Genomic DNA, 17,331 nt, shown 5'->3' with positions numbered 1-17,331 from the left:
GTTTCTCGGGCACCGTCGTCCCCAGAAGATCTTATCACAATACTAGTAGCGTTCCCGAAGTTCCTGTCCTCAGCGCGAGTGCTGGCGTGTGGTTCGTCCGTCGTGCCAGAGCCATCGCTCCATCCGATTCGCGAATCCGCCCAGAGCAAATTAGGGCGCGGACCAAAACATTTTTGCGTGCTGCCGGGGCGAACCAGCAGGTAAACAACATCCCGGGAAATATTTGATGCTGTCGTACAGTTGATAATGATCGCAGACCCTGCGCACAAGTGCTCCTACCCGCTGCTTGCTTTCAGCTTTTCCGCGCTTGTGTCTTTTGGGACCTAAACCAAACCACCCAGACCGCTGCTACAACGTCCAGCCACACCCTCGACCACTGCCCTCCTCTGACCCTGAACGAACCAATTGCTTTTAGTGCTCCATTCTCACGTCTACTCGTACGTGCTTAAAGCCCAGCAGCTTCACTTCTGCCGGTGTCAGCGAATGGTGGTCGGGTTGCGACAGACGGGCGCGCAAACGACTTTTCAATGGATCCCACAAACCTCCAAACCCATGGCCAGCAGCAGAAAATGCGCCAGCAGGCTGCACCGCGCCGTTATGATGGCGTGAATGGGAACCCACTCTACGACCCCGCGAATGGGGGTCACTATGGTATGCTTTTGCTCGCTTCAACTTCCACTGAGCCAAGCCTTCCGGGGCATCCGGCATCACAATGCTTCAAATCGACCTAAAACATGTACAGCAGGCTGACACTTGACGCATGTTTGTAGGAGCCAGTGCATCTGTACGTCTTCGCGTCCGCGAGCATCGCTCCGAGCCCACAGCCGGCCATACCCATAGCTGATATTTGGTCCAGATAGCCGCACAAGGACACGCACCAGACCCGCAACTGTTTACAGGATCATGGGCAAATGTACAATATAGGCCTTTTCGCTACGAGGTGGAAGCATACGCTGATACGTTTCTAGGTCAACCAAGGCCTCACAGGCACGTACCGCGACATCCTTAATACATATTGGCAACAACAGGTTACCAAGCTTGAGACTGACGAACACGACTACAAACTCCACCAGCTGCCACTAGCTCGCATAAAGAAGGTCATGAAGGCCGACCCAGAAGTCAAAATGATATCAGCCGAGGCGCCAATCCTCTTCGCAAAGGGGTGCGACATTTTCATCACGGAGCTGACAATGCGTGCGTGGATCCACGCAGAGGAAAACAAGCGCCGGACTCTACAACGGTCAGACATCGCGTCTGCATTAACAAAATCAGATATGTTTGATTTCCTCATCGACATTGTTCCTCGGGAAGAAGCACATCCTCATAAACGCAGCGGCGGGCAGAGCAGCTCTGCGGTGCAGTCATCAGCTGGTCCTCAGGCTGTTCCGCAGGGCGGAGTTCCTCAGCAAGCTGGAGTTCATCCGCCACATCAAATGGCGCCAGACTACGGCATGGGACCACACATGGCACAGGAGCAGGAGTATAGGCAACCGGGGATGTATGCACCTCCGGTACAGGGAGACCCGGGAGCTTATGGACAACCACAACCCCAGATGTTTGATCCAGGGGTCTACGGAGCATATGGTATGCCACCACAGCCGGTCAGTATCACAGTCGAATCTTCTTTTCTTCGTCACTAACTCGCGTGCAGCAAATGTATCCCGTCGGACAACGTGGGCCTGATCCGACTGGGGCTGGGGACCCAAATCAAGCATACCGACCGCACGATCCGGAGGGAGATGCCGATGCTGAGGGTGAGAGAGAAGACTTTGTCTCCTAGCAGTAAGCTGATGACAGATTGTGTTTTAGTCAAGCAAGAGTCGCATTGGGTATGATATTGGGTGTGATGTTTGGCGTGATGTGAGAGGGCTTCTCGAGATTCGCTCACTGCGGATCTTGTACGACCTCTGGTGTTCAGAATGGCGAAATGCAGGGTTACCGGATGTATCCACCTTTGCAGGTGCTTGTAGTGTTCGGGCGTTACCCAAACAAATTTTTTTCTATGGGCATGTGTCAAGTACCTACGTTAGAATGATGGATTTGGGGCTTGGGCTTGGGCTTGGGTCGAACGGGCATTCGGCCGCGGAGGAGTAGCGGGAATTTATTACTTTGGGCGTATCAAATAGGACAAACACAATTGAACTTCTTTCTTCTACTTGGAATGTACCCGCAGACCAGTTCTTTACCTACTCCAAGGCCATTCAAGCGGGAAGCTGGCGTCATAGCCCGAATGAACCCGAGAATGACGGTTGGACGAGAATGAGGCTCACATGGCATTCCGAGGCTCGGCGGGTTGGAGACAGGGGTGTACCGGCGTGTGAAGAAAATTATATATATACATGTGTATATGCGCCCCCACCTAAGACACTCTTTTGAACGCATTGTCGTCAACGTGGGTCCTGTTATTCCTAAGGTGAGTCAATCCGGCTTTCGTTGTTTCACTCGTCCCCTCGCTCGCTCTTTACCCAGCTGGCCCGAGCTTTTTGGGTTTTATCCCCCCGCCCTACCCAGCAACCAACGAGCTCTGCAGCGTCCCGTGGCCTCTCACTATCCCACGCATACAAAAATTTATTTCTGTACACCGACTCCCGTCTTTTTGCTCCTCTCTTCCTCCTCATCCACTACAAACCTCTCCATTTTCTGACTCTCCTATAGTCTTTAGCTCTCTTTCTACTTCGCTACCGTCATCATGAAAGCTGGTGCGTAGGCGCGCGTTCAATTGCGTTGAGCGAATGCTGATTCACATGCCAAGTCGTTGCTGGAGCTTCTGGAGGCATTGGACAGGTGAGAAAAATTGTGCCACGCTATTTACCCACGAACACGGAGCTAATCACCCCTCAGCCGCTGTCTCTCCTCCTCAAGGTCTGCCCTCTTATCGACGAACTCTCTCTCTACGATGTCGTAAACACCCCCGGTGTCGCCACCGATCTCTCGCACATTTCATCGCCTGCGGTACGAAGTCCAATAATGCGTTCGTTGAGGAGCCGGCAATACTGAGTTGAGAGCAGGTGGTGTCAGGATACCTGCCCAAGGACGATGGCATGAAGCAGTCGTTCTCGGGTGCCGATATCGTCGTCATCCCCGCTGGCATCCCCCGTAAGCCCACTCGGCGCCCGTTGTCCCAAGCGGGGGCCAAACAGGCACTCACGTAACACAGGCAAGCCTGGCATGACTCGTGATGACCTCTTCAAGATCAACGCCGGCATCGTCCGCGACCTGGTCAAGGGCGTCGCCGAGCACTGCCCAAAAGCCTTTGTGCTTATCATCTCTAACCCCGTCAACTCTACCGTTCCCATCGCCGCCGAGGTCCTGAAGGCTGCAGGTGTATTCGACCCAAAGAAGCTGTTTGGCGTGACAACTTTGGATGTCGTGCGTGCAGAGACCTTTGTTGCCACTATTAGCGGCGCGAAGGACCCCTCAAAGGCTACTATCCCCGTTATTGGAGGTCACTCTGGCGAGACTATCGTCCCGCTTTTCAGCCAGGCAAACCCCAAGGTCGAGATTCCTGCTGATAAGCTGGATGCCTTGGTAAACCGTGAGTGCCATGGAGAGACCATAGCTCCTGGTGAACGCCGCTGGAATGCTCACATTTCATTTAGGCGTGCAGTTCGGTGGTGACGAGGTCGTCAAGGCCAAGGACGGTCTGGGTTCAGCAACGCTTTCCATGGCATATGCTGGCTTCCGGTTAGTATTGCTCTTCTTGATAGAAACAGTATCACCTCTCTAACTGCAAATAGGTTCGCCGAGAAGATTGTCAAGGCCGTTAAAGGCGAGACTGGCATCGTCGAGCCAACTTTCGTCTACCTCCCAGGTGTCGAAGGTGGTGAAGCCATTGCCAAGATTACCGGCTGCGACTTCTTCTCCGTGCCTGTAGAACTTGGTGTACGTTGGAGCTCGTCCTCTCATCCTTTCACCTTTTATCTTTCCAGACACTAACCCGATTGTCTAGCCCAATGGCACTCTAAAAGCCATCGATGTCGTTAGCGGTGCCAATGACAATGAGAAGAAGCTACTCGAGGCCTGCTATAAGGGCCTCAAGGGCAATATCGAGAAGGGCATTGATTTCGTCAACAACCCACCCCAGCCTGCCCAGAAGTGAGTTGATTTCTTATTACCCATCGCTCAATACCCCTTTAGGTGCGAGAAAGCCCCTCGTAGTAGACGGAGAAAGTTGCTCATACAGCATGGGCAGATAGATTGTGAACGTCCTAAACAATTTCCGGATTCGACGTCCCACATATGAGAAACGACATAGCGAAAATTGGACCAAAATATAGAGCGAAGGATACGGCCATTTTTAGCGGGTGACACGAACGTGGGAAGTGCATCAAGTGAACGCAGAGCGGATATATAGTCAGCGTACAAATACACATTTCCGTTCGCGCCGACTTGTTGCCGTGAATCCCTAGGTAATTGAGATACCTAAGTTCCAGCAACGTCTATGAATTAGATTTGAAAAGCATAGCTCTTATCCCTCGTAATATCAACGCCGGGAGGACGTGGACGCAACGATCGCTGCATCTATCTCATATCCTGAAACTCCAGAACGCCGGTCCAATGCCGCTAAATGCTACACCGATTCTACCATCTCTGAGTCTTCCCTCTCGGAATGAAAAGCTCAAGGTTTTGCTCCGACAGTCCGTATCTGGAACGTCGCACCAGGCAGTGCCGAAGTTTCGGCTTGTACTGTTGCGTTGATGCCCATGCTAGCTAGTGCGCCGCGGATAATGCCAGCGGGGAAGAAGAGGAACTGTTTATGATTAGGAAAGGGAAAATGTAAAGAATAGTACGAGAGAAAATAACAAGGATATTTGATAAATGCGCCAGTGGCTAGTGAGAGATTGAATAAAATTGAATAGGAGAATATTTCCTTACGGGTTGTGCTCGTGACAGAGTGTTCTCCTGGCCTTTCTCAAGACTCATGCGCGAGAGTGGCTTGAATGTATTATCCGTGAGGACGTAGATCCCCTGTCAAAGAAACCGCTCGTTATTATGGGCAACCCTTGAGTATTCGAGGTGCAATAGCAGCGAGAGCTCACCCTGTGGTTTGTTTTTAGGTTGTCGATCTGTTTCCGAAATACAAGGGTCCAGAGATCTTTGCAGAGGAATTTGATCACATCCAACGTATCCGTGAAACGAGGCTTGTCGCGCGAGAATCTAGGATGCGGAGTTATCAGCAAGCATCCAAGCAGCAGTAGGGCTCTCTCAGTAACATATAGGACCAAATCGCAACCATCTCGTCCACCAACTTCTCCACACGCAGCTCCACCCAAATTGCACCGGCGCAAACCCAGCTCTTTCTATTCTTCTCTCCCACACAAAATCCTTCACCCAAAGCCTAGCATGAAAAATATCAAACCCACCTTTCCACAACCCCCAACCCAACCCTGTACCCCAGCATCTCGAGCCTGAAAAACACCGCCTCCCGCGTCTCCTCCTCGTCAACGGCGCTCTCCCCTTTCCCCGTCAAGCTGCCCGTATCTCCTGCTGCGGTCCCGCCGCGCGTCCACTCTTCCTCTCGCGCCGCTAGGTCGGCGGCGATGCGGTACGCCATGGGTACGAGTTCGATGAGGAGGAAGTCGAGGCATGCTGAGTTCAGGTAGGTGGCGGTGGGGTCGCTGTAGGGCGTTGAGGGGCTGTCGAAGGACATCTTCGGCTAGGAGGGGGTGGGAGGTGGGAGAGGTGGAGCTGCGGAGGGGGGGTTAGAAGAGTAGGTCTTCGCTTTTGAGGTAAGAGGAAGTGGTGAGAAGAAAGGATGAACCCCCAGAGGCTAGGGAGTGGGGGGAATTTGTGGCTCTATTGGCACATTGGTGGTCGCATATAGAATTGGTAAAGTTGTGTGTAGCTGTCCGGTATACTCTTGCCAAGAGGTTGAGGTTCGAATGCGCCGAAATGTGAGTGTACCGAAAGAAGGTTGATTGAACACCATCCTTTGTTACCGAAGATTACCATACCAATAGTCAATACTGTAGCATCTTTAACACATATAGCGTAACCCATTTTTATTCCAATATAGTAGTCTATAACTCTCATGTAAACGACAACGCACATAATAAAGATTAACCAAAGTATGCTAAATGGTAGTCAAGCAAGCGAAGTCTATCCCATCCTATGTCTATCTACTACTACACCAATGAGAGCAACGCTATCTATAGGCCCGAAACACCGTTTGTGTAAACTAATGCTCATCTCCAAGTGTTCCCATGATTCTCCCAGGAATTTCCTAAAAGCCTCCTAGAACCCCATGGAATTACTCATGTCAAATACAAATCATCTCTTCGTCGCCCGGTCATCCACCCCTCCAGCCCCACTACGTCGCTTTCCCTTTCTACCTCCATTCTTTGTATTGCTGTTGCTGTCATTCCCTCCATTTCCCCAATTGCTAAGAGGCAGTCCGCCAGCACGAGTTCTTTCGTTGTTCGATGGCGCAGCTCCGTTACTACCATTCCTTCCACTCGTATTCCCCCTTCCCTTCCCATTTGTCCCTCCATTTCCACTGGGCTTCTCTAGTCTTGGGCCTTGTCTCAACCCCTGCCTCGGCCCTTGCCTCGACGGCTCGTCCCGTTCAATTGTGCCAACTCTCAACCCAAGAACACCCTTCAGCCCCATCTTCCCAACAACCTTTTTGTCCACCATAGGCGGCTCTGGACAACCCATAGCATCAGCATACTCATTAGCCATGCGGACCAAGCCCGGTGTATTGAGGCGCAGGTTCTTGAGGAATGTTTTGTTGAAACCTAAAAAAGCTTGATACGCTTTTGATTTCGTGACTTCATCCACCGACCCAAACGCCGTGGATACGCCTGGAGCGACTGAGGCGATGTACGGAGTTAAATCGGTAGGGTACTAAGTAAATATTAGGAGAATCTTTTAGCACTCGAACGGGAGTACATACCGGGTTAATTGGCAGCTGCTTGTTTATTCTCGGAAAATACGATTCATTCTCATTCAGCAGAATCACAGCCCGACCATCATTTCCGGCTCTGGCCGTCCTCCCCGCCCGATGCACATATTGCTCTCCGGAAGCCGGAAGCCCCAATTGAAAAACGTGCCCGACTTTGGGAAAATCCATACCACGACCAATCACATCAGAGGCGAACATCAAGCCACTAGAAGCAGCTTTAAATTCGTCCGTAGTGCGAGTCCTGACATTTTGTGAAAGCCGCGATTGGAGTTGATACACTTTAAGCTCCGGTACGAGTTTGGTGAACAGGGCGGCAAGGAGAGCAACGCCGTTAGCAGTAGTCCCGAATATGATTGCCTTGAATTCGGCCGGATTTTGAGCGTATCTATCTAAGAATCAGAACAGTTACGTACCGAACAGGGACGGGAAAATTAACTCACTCAAGTCTTATAAGTGCGAAGAGCGCATTGAATGTATCCTTCATTCTCGGAATAGTTATAGAATACTGAGGCACATTCGCAACGGTCGGAGGTTCACTTTCGTCGACTGTTGATAGGTGTGTGTAACCAGGGTTAAGCACTATCTTCACCACATCAGTGACCTTCGTGGGAATAGTGGCTGAGAAGCACTGAAATTTCATTAGCCATACAATCACTAGTCTACGTGATCAGAAAAGCACCCACCATTCCCTGCCAGCCAGCATTCTTCGGAGGAAGTCTTTTCAAAATATCTTTGATAGCCAGAAGAAAGCCTTGCTCCAGCATTGTGTCCGCTTCGTCTAGAACGAGCGTCCTAATGTCTTGGAATTTCACTCGGGCGCGCTCTTCAGTCAGGTAGTCGTTAAGACGCCCAGGCGTAGCCACAAGAACTGTCGGCTTGCCATTCAAGAATTTGTTGAGGTTTGAAGCGCGGGCCGTACCCCCAAAGGCAGTGTGGCACTCCAGACGTTGTGGTAAAGGAGCGGTGATCTGATCACATTCCTTGGCGATTTGCAGAGCGAGCTCCCGCGTAGGGGACAGGATTAGGATTCCGACCTGGCCAGGCGGTAGTGGCTTGCCAGAGAGCAGTGCCTGAAGGGCAGGGAGAAGGAATGCGATTGTTTTGCCGGTGCCAGTCTTAGCTTGGACGAGGCACTCACTGGACGAGGAGGGGAGCTCTGTCAACACTTTCTGCTGGACAGGTGTCATATACCTAGAAATTATTAGTAAAACAGAATAAATCAACCAATAGCAGGCGCATGCAGAGAAAGCAGAGTGCAAAACACAAGGGCTCATGCTAGACAAAAGCTGTGCTTGCGCACAACGAGCTTTGCTTTGAGTTATCTGACTTTAATGATCTAGGTCCACACTTATTCCAAGCAGGATCAACGGATGCACATCATTTCAAGGCGGCGTATTCTAATTCATCCGTTGCGGTAACCTTTAGGATTATCAAGAACTTGTGACGGGCCAAAATGCTTTGAGTTAAGAGATCCGCTTCAGGATCATCGCCAGCGCAGAAATTCCGTGTCAAAACTACGGCCCCTTTTGCAAAGGCTGCATCCTTTTCTGCTGCGCTTAGAAGAAATGCGCTAGGTGATTCTTACTCATATCCCATATTATCCAAGGCCTTTAGAAACGGAGCCTGCAATTTGTTCCCAAGGCTCTTGAAGGTATGCGCATGCGCCTCTCTCAAATTCTCAGCGTTATAGATGGGTGGAAGGCCCGCCATGATCTGTTGTGATGTGTCAAGCGTATCGTGTGAGGGAGGATGAAGACTCGGAGGTAAAGACAAAGGCGTAGTACGATGTTGGTGATGCTGTTGGTGAAGACAACGTTTTCCTTTTAGAGAAGCGAAAATCGAAACACTGGACAGTGAGTTTGTGGACTGGCACGAATACAGGTGAAAGGAGCAAAGCTTGCTTGAAAGAAGCTCACGGGAGGTGCAAGTGATAGAAGTTAATTCTGCGGGTGCTCTACAAGAAGTAAGAGGTCTCGTTATTTTACACAGAATAGACATCAAACTGTTTTCAGCAAGTAAGAACAAAGGACAAGGAACGAATTGAAAAACAAGCTCCAAAGGGAGACAGATAATCGCAAAGAACACACGGGCCACGACAGCCAGTTTTCTTTCATGCCAAGGATTAACTGCCTCAGCAATTATAAACCAACCTCGTCCAAATGCGCTAAGCCCTACGACAAGGCAACTACTGGAGGTATTTTATTTGGCATGACTCCGTTACAACAATATTCGTTGCTAACTGACAATAGCAATACCTTTCGTAATTATGCAATAAACTCCTACGATCATTCTAAAATTTCCCCTGCTGTGTTCTCTGCCATCTGCTTTAGCGTAAACATTCATTTTTAGAGCCGCTCCGCCTTTTCGTCCATGGCTCATCGTCCTCACCCCCATCTTCATTTTGTATTCAAAGAAGATAGGAAAGACTCCAGTTGGAGGCGTACTGAGAGGGAAGCTTAAGAAACAGTAACCTTAGCTGAGAAATTTCAACTCTTCTGCTCATCATGCCCCGCACCACGAAAGCAAAACCCAAGAGACCCTGGCAGGATGTTGTACAAGAGGCACAGAACTACAGAGATGCGAGCCTTGCACGAGTCCAGCCGTCAATTCCAGAAACCCCTGCACAACTTCCCAGGAATGTCATGGGCATTCCAAGAGTAGCCCTCGAGCCAGATGAGGTTCGAATCGCCGAACTACCCACAGAAGTCCTTTTGAATTTGCTCGCATCTGGCAAAGTAACCGCTACCACTGTGACAAAAGCATTCTTACGGCGTGCCGGCCTAGCGCAGAAACTGGTATTTATGAATCTACAAATATTGTTTCTTGCGCTAAGCTACTGAGCAGACCAATTGTGTGACAGAGCTCCTCCCAGAACGAGCCTTGACTCGCGCCAATTTTCTGGATGACTATTTTACGAAACACAAGAAGCCCATAGGCCCGCTGCATGGTCTGCCTATTTCTGTGAAAGAACACATTGGCATGGAAGGACTTACTCTGAATGCCGGATATGTCTCGTGGTTTGACAAGGTTGCCAAAGAAGACGCTCACATTCTACAGATCCTATGGCGTGCTGGTGCTGTGTTTCATGCACGAACTACCGAGCCTCAGAGTATGATGCATCTCGAAACGGACAGTAACCTTTATGGGATTACTGTCAATCCGTACAACTCTCAGGTCACCGCTGGAGGCTCTTCCGGAGGAGAAGGTGCCCTCATAGCCCTGAGGGGCAGTTGTTTAGGCATTGGGTCAGATGTTGGCGGTATATTCATCATTTCCTTCCATGTGTATCATGGTCTAATCCTAATAGGAAGCATCCGTAGCCCGGCCGCCAACAACGGGCTCTATGGCTTCAAGCCGACGGCATTTCGTATTCCCACGGACGGTTGGGGGTTCATCATGGCAGGAGCTGACTGCGTTGATACGGTTATTGGTCCATTGAGTACCAGCCTCTCCGGCATCAAAGTATTCATGAAGACAGTCATCGATACTAAGCCTTGGCTAGTGGAACCCGCTCTTACCCCACTGCCATGGGACTCTTCCCTAAAATTCTCCGACGTCCAGCCTCTCAAAGTAGCTGTCCTTTGGCATGACGACATTGTCCGACCTCATCCGCCTGTTACGAATGCTCTTCGATCAGTTGTCTCAAAACTCCAAAATATTCCAAATGTTTCTGTTGTGGACTGGAAACCTCACTTGCACAACGAAGCTTGGGCCATAATCTCCAGTCTCTACTTCACGGACGGGGGAGCTGAAGATTCAGAGGCTATAGAAAGTTCTGGTGAGCCTTGGCGGCCGCTGACTGAATGGATTATTAAAGAGAATCCTTGCGTGAAGAAGCTAAGCATTGGAGAACTCTCATACTGGCTTGAGGAGCGGGAGGCCTACCGCAAGGAATACGCCAAAGTCTGGAATGATACTGCTATTGAACACAACCCACAGACTGGCGAGTTGGATGGGCTTGTAGATGTAATCCTCTGCCCTGCTGGCCCAGGCGTGGCTCCAATACACAATACGGCCAAATACTGGTACTACACGAGTCAATGGAATTTGCTGAATTATCCTGCAATCGTGTTTCCTGTAGACAAAGTAGATCCGCAGCGGGATAGAAAGGAAGATGGGTACAAGCCGATGACCAGACTCGATAGAGAGAACTGGAAACTTTGTAAGGCTCACTGGCAACTTATTATATTGTACATTACGGTTAACACGCAGTAGATGACCCGGAGACATTTGCTGGTCTTCCAGTTTCCCTACAGCTTGTTGGACGAAGACACGAAGACGAGAAGGTTCTCGCGGTCCTCCAATACTTGCAAGAAAAGATTGGTCTGCCGTTCGCAGACTTTCCATAACAGTATCTGTTCTCCTGAGCATAGAAAATCCGAGCTTCCCCTACACTTACATAGAAAAACAAACCCAGTAAAAGACATTGGAGTGCCCGCTCCAGACTATTTTCACCTATTTCATGTTTCCAATGCGTATTACTCTACCTTTCTAACTTTCCCTGTCTCAACCTCATAAACCCACCCACTAACCCTGATACCTTCCTCAATATTCTTGGCCTTCAACCATTCTACATCATCCTTCACTGCCTGCTCCAGCTGCGGGAATGGCAAGAAATCTAACTCCTCAACCTCTTTGGCAGCGTCTTCGCCTTTGTTCTTCGCAACAATCCCTCGCGCCGTAGAGTTATCGAAAGTAAGCATTCCGCAGCCAGTATGCTTAATTATAAGTACGTCGGTAGTCCCAAGGAGCTGCTGCGAGATAACTAGAGAGCGAAATGCCTCGCGAACCGAACCGCCGGCGTTGCGGATGACATGGGCCGCTCCGAGGGGAATGGAGAATGCGGCGGCAGGGTCAATGCGCGCGTCCATGCAGGTCACTGCGAGAGGTCAGTATGCTTGAGTATGTGGCAGGGAGAAGGTAATAAGGTAAACTTCCAAGGAACTTACCGACAGCATATTTCTGCGACGGGGGAAGCGCAAGATGCCCGTCTTTAAATGTCGAGCTGTAGGCTCTATTACCTTCAACCAGATTCTGCTCTACTGCGGAGGTCATGTTGGTAGATCAAAGAGGTTCAGTTGCGTTTCGAGGTGTGTAGCAGGTATTCCAGGGTCTGGGGGCCCCGGTATGCTGTATATATCCTCAATAGGGATTGCGAACAAAGGCACCAATTTGCTTTTTCTATTGACGACAAGGCGGGGTGTAATTGCGCCTTCGACGGCGTTGCTTAACCGACATCATACCGCCTAGGTACGATATTTGTGGCTGATTTTGTGGAAGTAGTACTCCGTAAGGGTATTACAAAGAACGGAGGTAGAAGGGGAAAGCGGCGTGGTAGGGTGGATGAAAGATAAAGAGGGAGTGGTCATGGCAACTTGGGGCTAGACCCAATTCTTCCAATATTACATTTGTTACCCGAACTTATTGAAAGCAACTACTACCTGCAGCCACTCCGGCGCATGGAACATGAATTAGAGCCGCTCAGCCACTCTCAAATCCGCATTCATTTTCCATCGTTCCTCCCTTCCGGATACCATTGCACTCCGTGTAAAGAACTCTCTACATGCCACGCACGCTTCACTCCATCATCGCCAGTAGCCTCCACTCCAAGACTAGTGTCTACCGTCAGTTCATATAACGCTTCCTCATCTCTGTTCGCACCCTCTGCTTCCTGAACCAGTTCCAGAAGTCTTAGTGGAATCAGTGCCCTCGGCTTTTCAACCATGGCCTCCCATCCTGACACAATTGCATAGTTAATCGTCCGTAAAGTCAGGGCTGCAGGGGACTGTCGTCACCAGCAACATAGCCCCATTCGTCCACATCGCTGCCCTTATTATTCCGGGCATAATCTTCCCTCCTATTATATCTCCTGTCACTAACACTGCATCTTTAATCTCTCGCTCTAGCTTCATGCCTAGAATCGCAGGTTCTCCCATGAACACTGGCTCACCAAAGCTACACGGGATTCTTTCAAAGTAGGTTTATATTTAAAATCTAATGGCGTTTAATGATTTTCGTTGATCTGGGCCTCGGGCTCCGCCTCAGCCTCCACAGTCTCTCCCTTGCTTCCGTTGTCTTCTGCTTCACATTTATCCACTTCATCCAAAGGCTTAGAGATCTCCTTTCTAGACGCTCTGGGGCATCCCAATACTGCAATCATGTCCCAGCGATGGCTTTGATTGCGAACGCCGTTGTGGCACCCCAATTACCGATGAGCGTACCCGTTGTATCATAACGTGACAGCGAGCCAGGTTCCCAGCTACCGTCATTACCCCGTGATCCCAAAAGAATGTTTACATCAACTCTGCTGTCAACGCCCAGTGCTTGGCATGCCAGAGTACGAATGGCAATACTCAGAGAATCTCCAGCTAAACCAATGCGCTCTCTTAAGCCTACTTCAAGATCCTCGCGAAGCTGTAAGTTTAGCTGAATGTCACGTTCCTCACAGAGGCACAGATGCATGAGAGAAAGTATAAAAAGAAACCAGGGTGAACAGATCGTTTAGTGCCGTCAACATTGGCTCGGTGAATAAGCATGTCCGTTATCCAGTTCATCGATTTCTGCGCTTAATCGCCGCGGCCATGGCGGAAGAAGAGCCGGATAGCATTGGCGCAAGAAACGGGATCGATCACAGCCGTGGAATCGTCGAAGTAGACCTTGATGATAACATTTTGATTATCGTTTCGCAACATTTTATCCGTCGCAGATTCAATGGTCTCGAGTCCCAGATTCAATTTCAGCATAGCGACAGAAGTGGTATCCACGTCATCCGGAAAGGTTTTAGGCCCATGCTTCAGGCCCTCAGCGAAGTAGTTCCATGTATCTTTACCACAATGTTCTTTGAACGCCACTAGATCCCGCTTTCTAGTAACACTGAGGATGAGGGACACCTGCCGTAATAGATTCCAACCTCCTAGCATTTTCCACCAAGAACCTCTCCCCTCTCAACAACGGATTGCCGAATAGATTACGGAGCATTCGAGCACAACTCTCCGTGTTCTTGAGCACACTAGTGATGCCCAATGAACGACCTACCAAGACATTCCCCAAATTGTCATCCCGAAGACTGTCCTGAGAGGATCCGCTTTTGTCTCATTTAGGACGAGCTTATAGAAACCCATGTCCGGCTTCATTCCAGCTGACCAAGAAGCGTAAAACTCATCAAACAGATCCCAAACCATTGATTTCTCACTTTTCACATCGGCGTAATCGGGCTGAGATATATTTGACATGACGAACACTCTCAATCTACCCCCGGCGGCGTGCTTGAGTTCCCGGATTACGTCGGCCAAAACATGGTTGAATTGTACAGCTTTACGCGCCCCGAGGACGGCTTTGTGAACTTGGGTTGCAGTAACAGACTCCGTGACTTCAGCAATCACTTGGGAATGGCAATCCGTTTCGGAAATGAAACCGCCCTGATAGGCTTCTCAGGTTTGAGAGTTTCGTATTTCTGTAAAGGCTTTGGGCGAAACCGTTGTGACTGCGTTTAACAAACATTTTGGGATGACGCCATCCAAGTCGAGAATCAGGGTAGCGAATTCAGGCTGTTCTATGTTGAAACCCTTATCCGCAATGGTTCAGGCGTAGGCTGTTATATATGCGGAACTGGCTATGACAGACGAAATTCGTTGACGGAGATGAGGGGGAAGCGAGCAAAAGCATTTCAGCTGCGCGTTTATCACTTCATTAGATAGCCCGTCGTTGTGAAACTGAAAATCACTATCAGAGAAAATCAACAAGATTTCCACGAAAACCCATGGCTTGTGGGGCCCCTCCAGAAGTGAATGACGAAATTGTGTGACGAGTCGTTTTGTGTCGACCTGAATCGGACTTCCTTACCACCATCGTACTACTGTCTGTCAACCTAGATCGTATTTCCGTACTTTGTCTTAGTTGTCTCTTAACTTATGACTAAACGTCTCATCGAATATCTCGTTACCTATTTCTATTATCAATTACAGACTGAATGACGATGTAGTCGTCAGTCTATTTGTGTAAGGGGTATTTTATCCCTTACTCGGGCTTGCAGCCCTCCTGTCCTCCTCATCGGTTCGTCTCCATACGAGGCTATTGCCATACTCTTTACCATATTGTCCTCTCTTCCATCGACTCTCCTGTGACTCATGCTCGGCTTGCCTGCTCCCTACCGTACACCTGGGTAATATGCCTTACAATTTGCCACCTATCTGATGTATATAGAGAGCCTCTAGAGCCCTCTTTAATAAACAGAGTTCTCATTCCTGATCGTCCGTTCAACATTTTGTGACACCTCTAACCCAAAGTTGCAACTTCAAATTATTTTGAATATCCTATTCAATGCCTCCAGAAACATCGCAGACTTTCTTTTAAGACCGTAACCTAATTAATCATGCTTAGTGTAAGGAGCCATCAAATGCAAGACATAATTTTTAGTCCGATAACGAGAATAAACCAAGGATTGTCACGCGCCCTAGTTATCACTCGTGCCGGCTTTCAGGAAAAAAAGGAAAGAGATATCTCTTCCAAAAATTGTGTTATTGAAATTGCTCAGTAACAACCCCATGATAGATTCCTCCTCGTCCTTCTAGTGTAATTATCGACGCCCAATCGGCCCAAAAAGACTGGTCCTTCTGGCGAAGCCAAATAGGACGTATTTTATCGGTTGACAGTAATTGTGTAGGTGGTCTCACATAAACACTGCCAATCCCCCCAATCCCTATGGCGAGCACCAATCCCATAGATATCACAAGACCCAAAGGACCTCCTTGAGTCGCAGCAGCACGTAAAGTGCTAGATTTTGGCGTGTTGAGAGGTGCCATTATCATAGTGCTGGATATGCTTCCACCGGTGACAGGCTGTAGTCCCGGTCATAGCTCCAGTGAAAATGTCGCTAAGGATGGAGGCAAGATCGGACGAGCAGGAGTACTGAGTAAAGGTGGACCCGGGTTGGCTAGCGAGAGAACAGGCCTCCCCAAACAAGGCGCCACAGACGGCCGGGGTGAATTGAGGACATTAGGACGTTAGACAGCTAAAAGAAACTCAACACGTTAATAATGTGAATGCCGAATACAGATATCTATAGAGCATGAATATGGATGACACACACATACCTGAAACCTGAATTAGCCAGACTGCAAACAAGCACCGTCGTTATCCGCGCATTTATCTAGACGACTTTCGACAGGCGATTGACATGATTCGTATTTCCTATGGGATTAGATGATGCTTAGCCATCTTTTGCCAGATGAGACGGATCTGATACTATTTCACTTACGATAGTGGTGCACCCGTGTTGTACGAGAAAGAGGCCGCCATGCTAGTCATTAAACCCACGCTAGTGGCGGAGCCGGCGAGGGTGAGGTAGGGTGCGAAGACTACCACACTAGCAATGAGCCGGCAGGCATCAAGAAGCTGCATTATTTTAATTCTTAAGAGATTGATCTAAAGAGGGCCTGAGGAAAGATGGATCTTGATGCTTGAGATGTTATCGAAGTAAGGTAGGTTGTATATTATGTTGACGATGATCTAGACAAGGAGAGCGAGATATGAAACAACAAAACAAGACATAACGCGTCCATGCTTCCTTCCGCACGCTTGAAGTCGTAGGGTTCCTCTAGGAAAATAAGAAGTGCGGGCTGGAGTATCACCACGTAGAATACGTGCCAAAGGCATGGCATGATACTAGAGCAAGAAGACGATATGCGAATGGAACAGTGGGCTAGTGACCTTGCAATGAATGCTTAATTACTGTCATTAGTTACATGGAGAAAGAAGCCCTTCTGGAAAGGTAGAATACAAGATCTGAAACGATATTGTTTTTGTCGAACGACGCGCTAATTGCGATCGTCGTCCTGTTTCCTATAAGTATAGATTAGGGGTGTCTCAGCTATTTCACTTGACTGTGTATATTGAGGCTTAACGGCCTATATTAATTTGATAGAGTTCTCCTTCTTAAATGCTTTGTTAAACAGTTATAAGCCCGGGCCATCTACTGCATCGTTTTTAATTTAAAGTCTTAATTACCTTATCGTTAATATATAATTATAGAGGCCTTAAATATGTCCTCTTAACAACCCGAAACGCCTATTACTACCTATACTGTAATCCTTGCAGGCCTAAATAATTGTGACTAATAGATTAGAGTTATTAAATATAGAGCCGACGGTGAGCATTTATAGGAGTATATTAATCTAAACATTAGGAAAGGTAATCTGCCTATAAATAGAGCCCTATTAGAGCTATTATTATTAGCTATTAATCCTTATAAGACTACGTTTTTAGAACTTAATAACAATAAAAGGGAAGAGCTTTAAGTATTATAGAAGCACTATAACCGTACCTATAAGCAATATAAGAAGGAGGAAGCAGCCCTTAGATCCCTATATACTTATATTATTAGTATAATTTCTCGCAACTATATTAACTATACCTTTAATGGAAATACC

General features: G+C 48.7%; 9 protein-coding genes across 9 annotated transcripts; 4 read left to right on the top strand and 5 right to left on the bottom strand.

The window, feature by feature from the left end:
* Window positions 1–527: 527 nt before the first annotated feature.
* On the top strand, window positions 528–1,901 carry K441DRAFT_713223 (histone-fold-containing protein; the record flags this gene model as incomplete). The annotated part of the gene is made up of 5 exons (XM_067653933.1): window positions 528–651; window positions 771–784; window positions 857–913; window positions 969–1,601; window positions 1,652–1,901. The coding sequence occupies 5 exons, from the start codon at window positions 528–530 to the stop codon at window positions 1,778–1,780; spliced, it is 957 nt and encodes a 318-aa protein (XP_067506148.1). The 3' UTR covers window positions 1,781–1,901.
* Window positions 1,902–2,594: 693 nt separating this feature from the next.
* On the top strand, window positions 2,595–3,083 carry K441DRAFT_36643 (uncharacterized protein). The gene is made up of 3 exons (XM_067641421.1): window positions 2,595–2,699; window positions 2,753–2,784; window positions 2,842–3,083. The coding sequence occupies exons 1-3, from the start codon at window positions 2,690–2,692 to the stop codon at window positions 2,995–2,997; spliced, it is 198 nt and encodes a 65-aa protein (XP_067506147.1). The 5' UTR covers window positions 2,595–2,689; the 3' UTR covers window positions 2,998–3,083.
* K441DRAFT_656597 (malate dehydrogenase) lies at window positions 2,733–4,099 on the top strand (the record flags this gene model as incomplete). The annotated part of the gene is made up of 6 exons (XM_067648033.1): window positions 2,733–2,952; window positions 3,008–3,096; window positions 3,158–3,535; window positions 3,600–3,684; window positions 3,738–3,882; window positions 3,950–4,099. The coding sequence occupies exons 2-6, from the start codon at window positions 3,042–3,044 to the stop codon at window positions 4,097–4,099; spliced, it is 813 nt and encodes a 270-aa protein (XP_067506146.1). The 5' UTR covers window positions 2,733–2,952; window positions 3,008–3,041.
* Window positions 4,100–4,618: 519 nt separating this feature from the next.
* Window positions 4,619–5,650, bottom strand: K441DRAFT_551322 (transport protein particle component; the record flags this gene model as incomplete). Its single annotated transcript, XM_067643093.1, has 4 exons — window positions 4,619–4,750; window positions 4,876–4,968; window positions 5,040–5,157; window positions 5,364–5,650. 4 exons carry the CDS (start codon window positions 5,648–5,650, stop codon window positions 4,619–4,621), a joined length of 630 nt encoding a protein of 209 aa, XP_067506145.1.
* A 376-nt stretch (window positions 5,651–6,026) lies between these two features.
* Window positions 6,027–8,959, bottom strand: K441DRAFT_656594 (DEAD-domain-containing protein). The gene is made up of 5 exons (XM_067648032.1): window positions 8,490–8,959; window positions 7,588–8,095; window positions 7,345–7,532; window positions 6,896–7,289; window positions 6,027–6,846 (listed from the first exon to the last, which is right to left on the bottom strand). The coding sequence occupies exons 1-5, from the start codon at window positions 8,612–8,614 to the stop codon at window positions 6,271–6,273; spliced, it is 1,791 nt and encodes a 596-aa protein (XP_067506144.1). The 5' UTR covers window positions 8,615–8,959; the 3' UTR covers window positions 6,027–6,270.
* A 449-nt stretch (window positions 8,960–9,408) lies between these two features.
* On the top strand, window positions 9,409–11,253 carry K441DRAFT_685764 (amidase; the record flags this gene model as incomplete). Its single annotated transcript, XM_067651921.1, has 4 exons — window positions 9,409–9,699; window positions 9,749–10,163; window positions 10,212–11,066; window positions 11,120–11,253. The coding sequence occupies 4 exons, from the start codon at window positions 9,409–9,411 to the stop codon at window positions 11,251–11,253; spliced, it is 1,695 nt and encodes a 564-aa protein (XP_067506143.1).
* On the bottom strand, window positions 11,149–12,236 carry K441DRAFT_656591 (carbonic anhydrase). Its single transcript, XM_067648031.1, has 2 exons — window positions 11,854–12,236; window positions 11,149–11,783 (listed from the first exon to the last, which is right to left on the bottom strand). Exons 1-2 carry the CDS (start codon window positions 11,957–11,959, stop codon window positions 11,383–11,385), a joined length of 507 nt encoding a protein of 168 aa, XP_067506142.1. The 5' UTR covers window positions 11,960–12,236; the 3' UTR covers window positions 11,149–11,382.
* An 824-nt stretch (window positions 12,237–13,060) lies between these two features.
* Window positions 13,061–14,136, bottom strand: K441DRAFT_685762 (uncharacterized protein; the record flags this gene model as incomplete). Its single annotated transcript, XM_067651920.1, has 5 exons — window positions 13,061–13,318; window positions 13,351–13,464; window positions 13,525–13,754; window positions 13,795–13,975; window positions 14,008–14,136. 5 exons carry the CDS (start codon window positions 14,134–14,136, stop codon window positions 13,061–13,063), a joined length of 912 nt encoding a protein of 303 aa, XP_067506141.1.
* Window positions 14,137–15,152: 1,016 nt separating this feature from the next.
* On the bottom strand, window positions 15,153–16,187 carry K441DRAFT_656589 (uncharacterized protein). The gene is made up of 3 exons (XM_067648030.1): window positions 16,161–16,187; window positions 15,997–16,093; window positions 15,153–15,914 (listed from the first exon to the last, which is right to left on the bottom strand). Exon 3 carries the CDS (start codon window positions 15,703–15,705, stop codon window positions 15,421–15,423), a length of 285 nt encoding a protein of 94 aa, XP_067506140.1. The 5' UTR covers window positions 15,706–15,914; window positions 15,997–16,093; window positions 16,161–16,187; the 3' UTR covers window positions 15,153–15,420.
* Between the last annotated feature and the right edge of the window lie 1,144 nt (window positions 16,188–17,331).

Source organism: Cenococcum geophilum (genome assembly GCF_001692895.1).
Source record: "Cenococcum geophilum 1.58 unplaced genomic scaffold K441scaffold_12, whole genome shotgun sequence".
Taxonomy (NCBI): Eukaryota; Fungi; Ascomycota; class Dothideomycetes; order Gloniales; family Gloniaceae; genus Cenococcum; species Cenococcum geophilum.
Note: the sequence above shows the minus strand (reverse complement) of the source record. Positions and strands in the feature narration are given on the sequence as shown.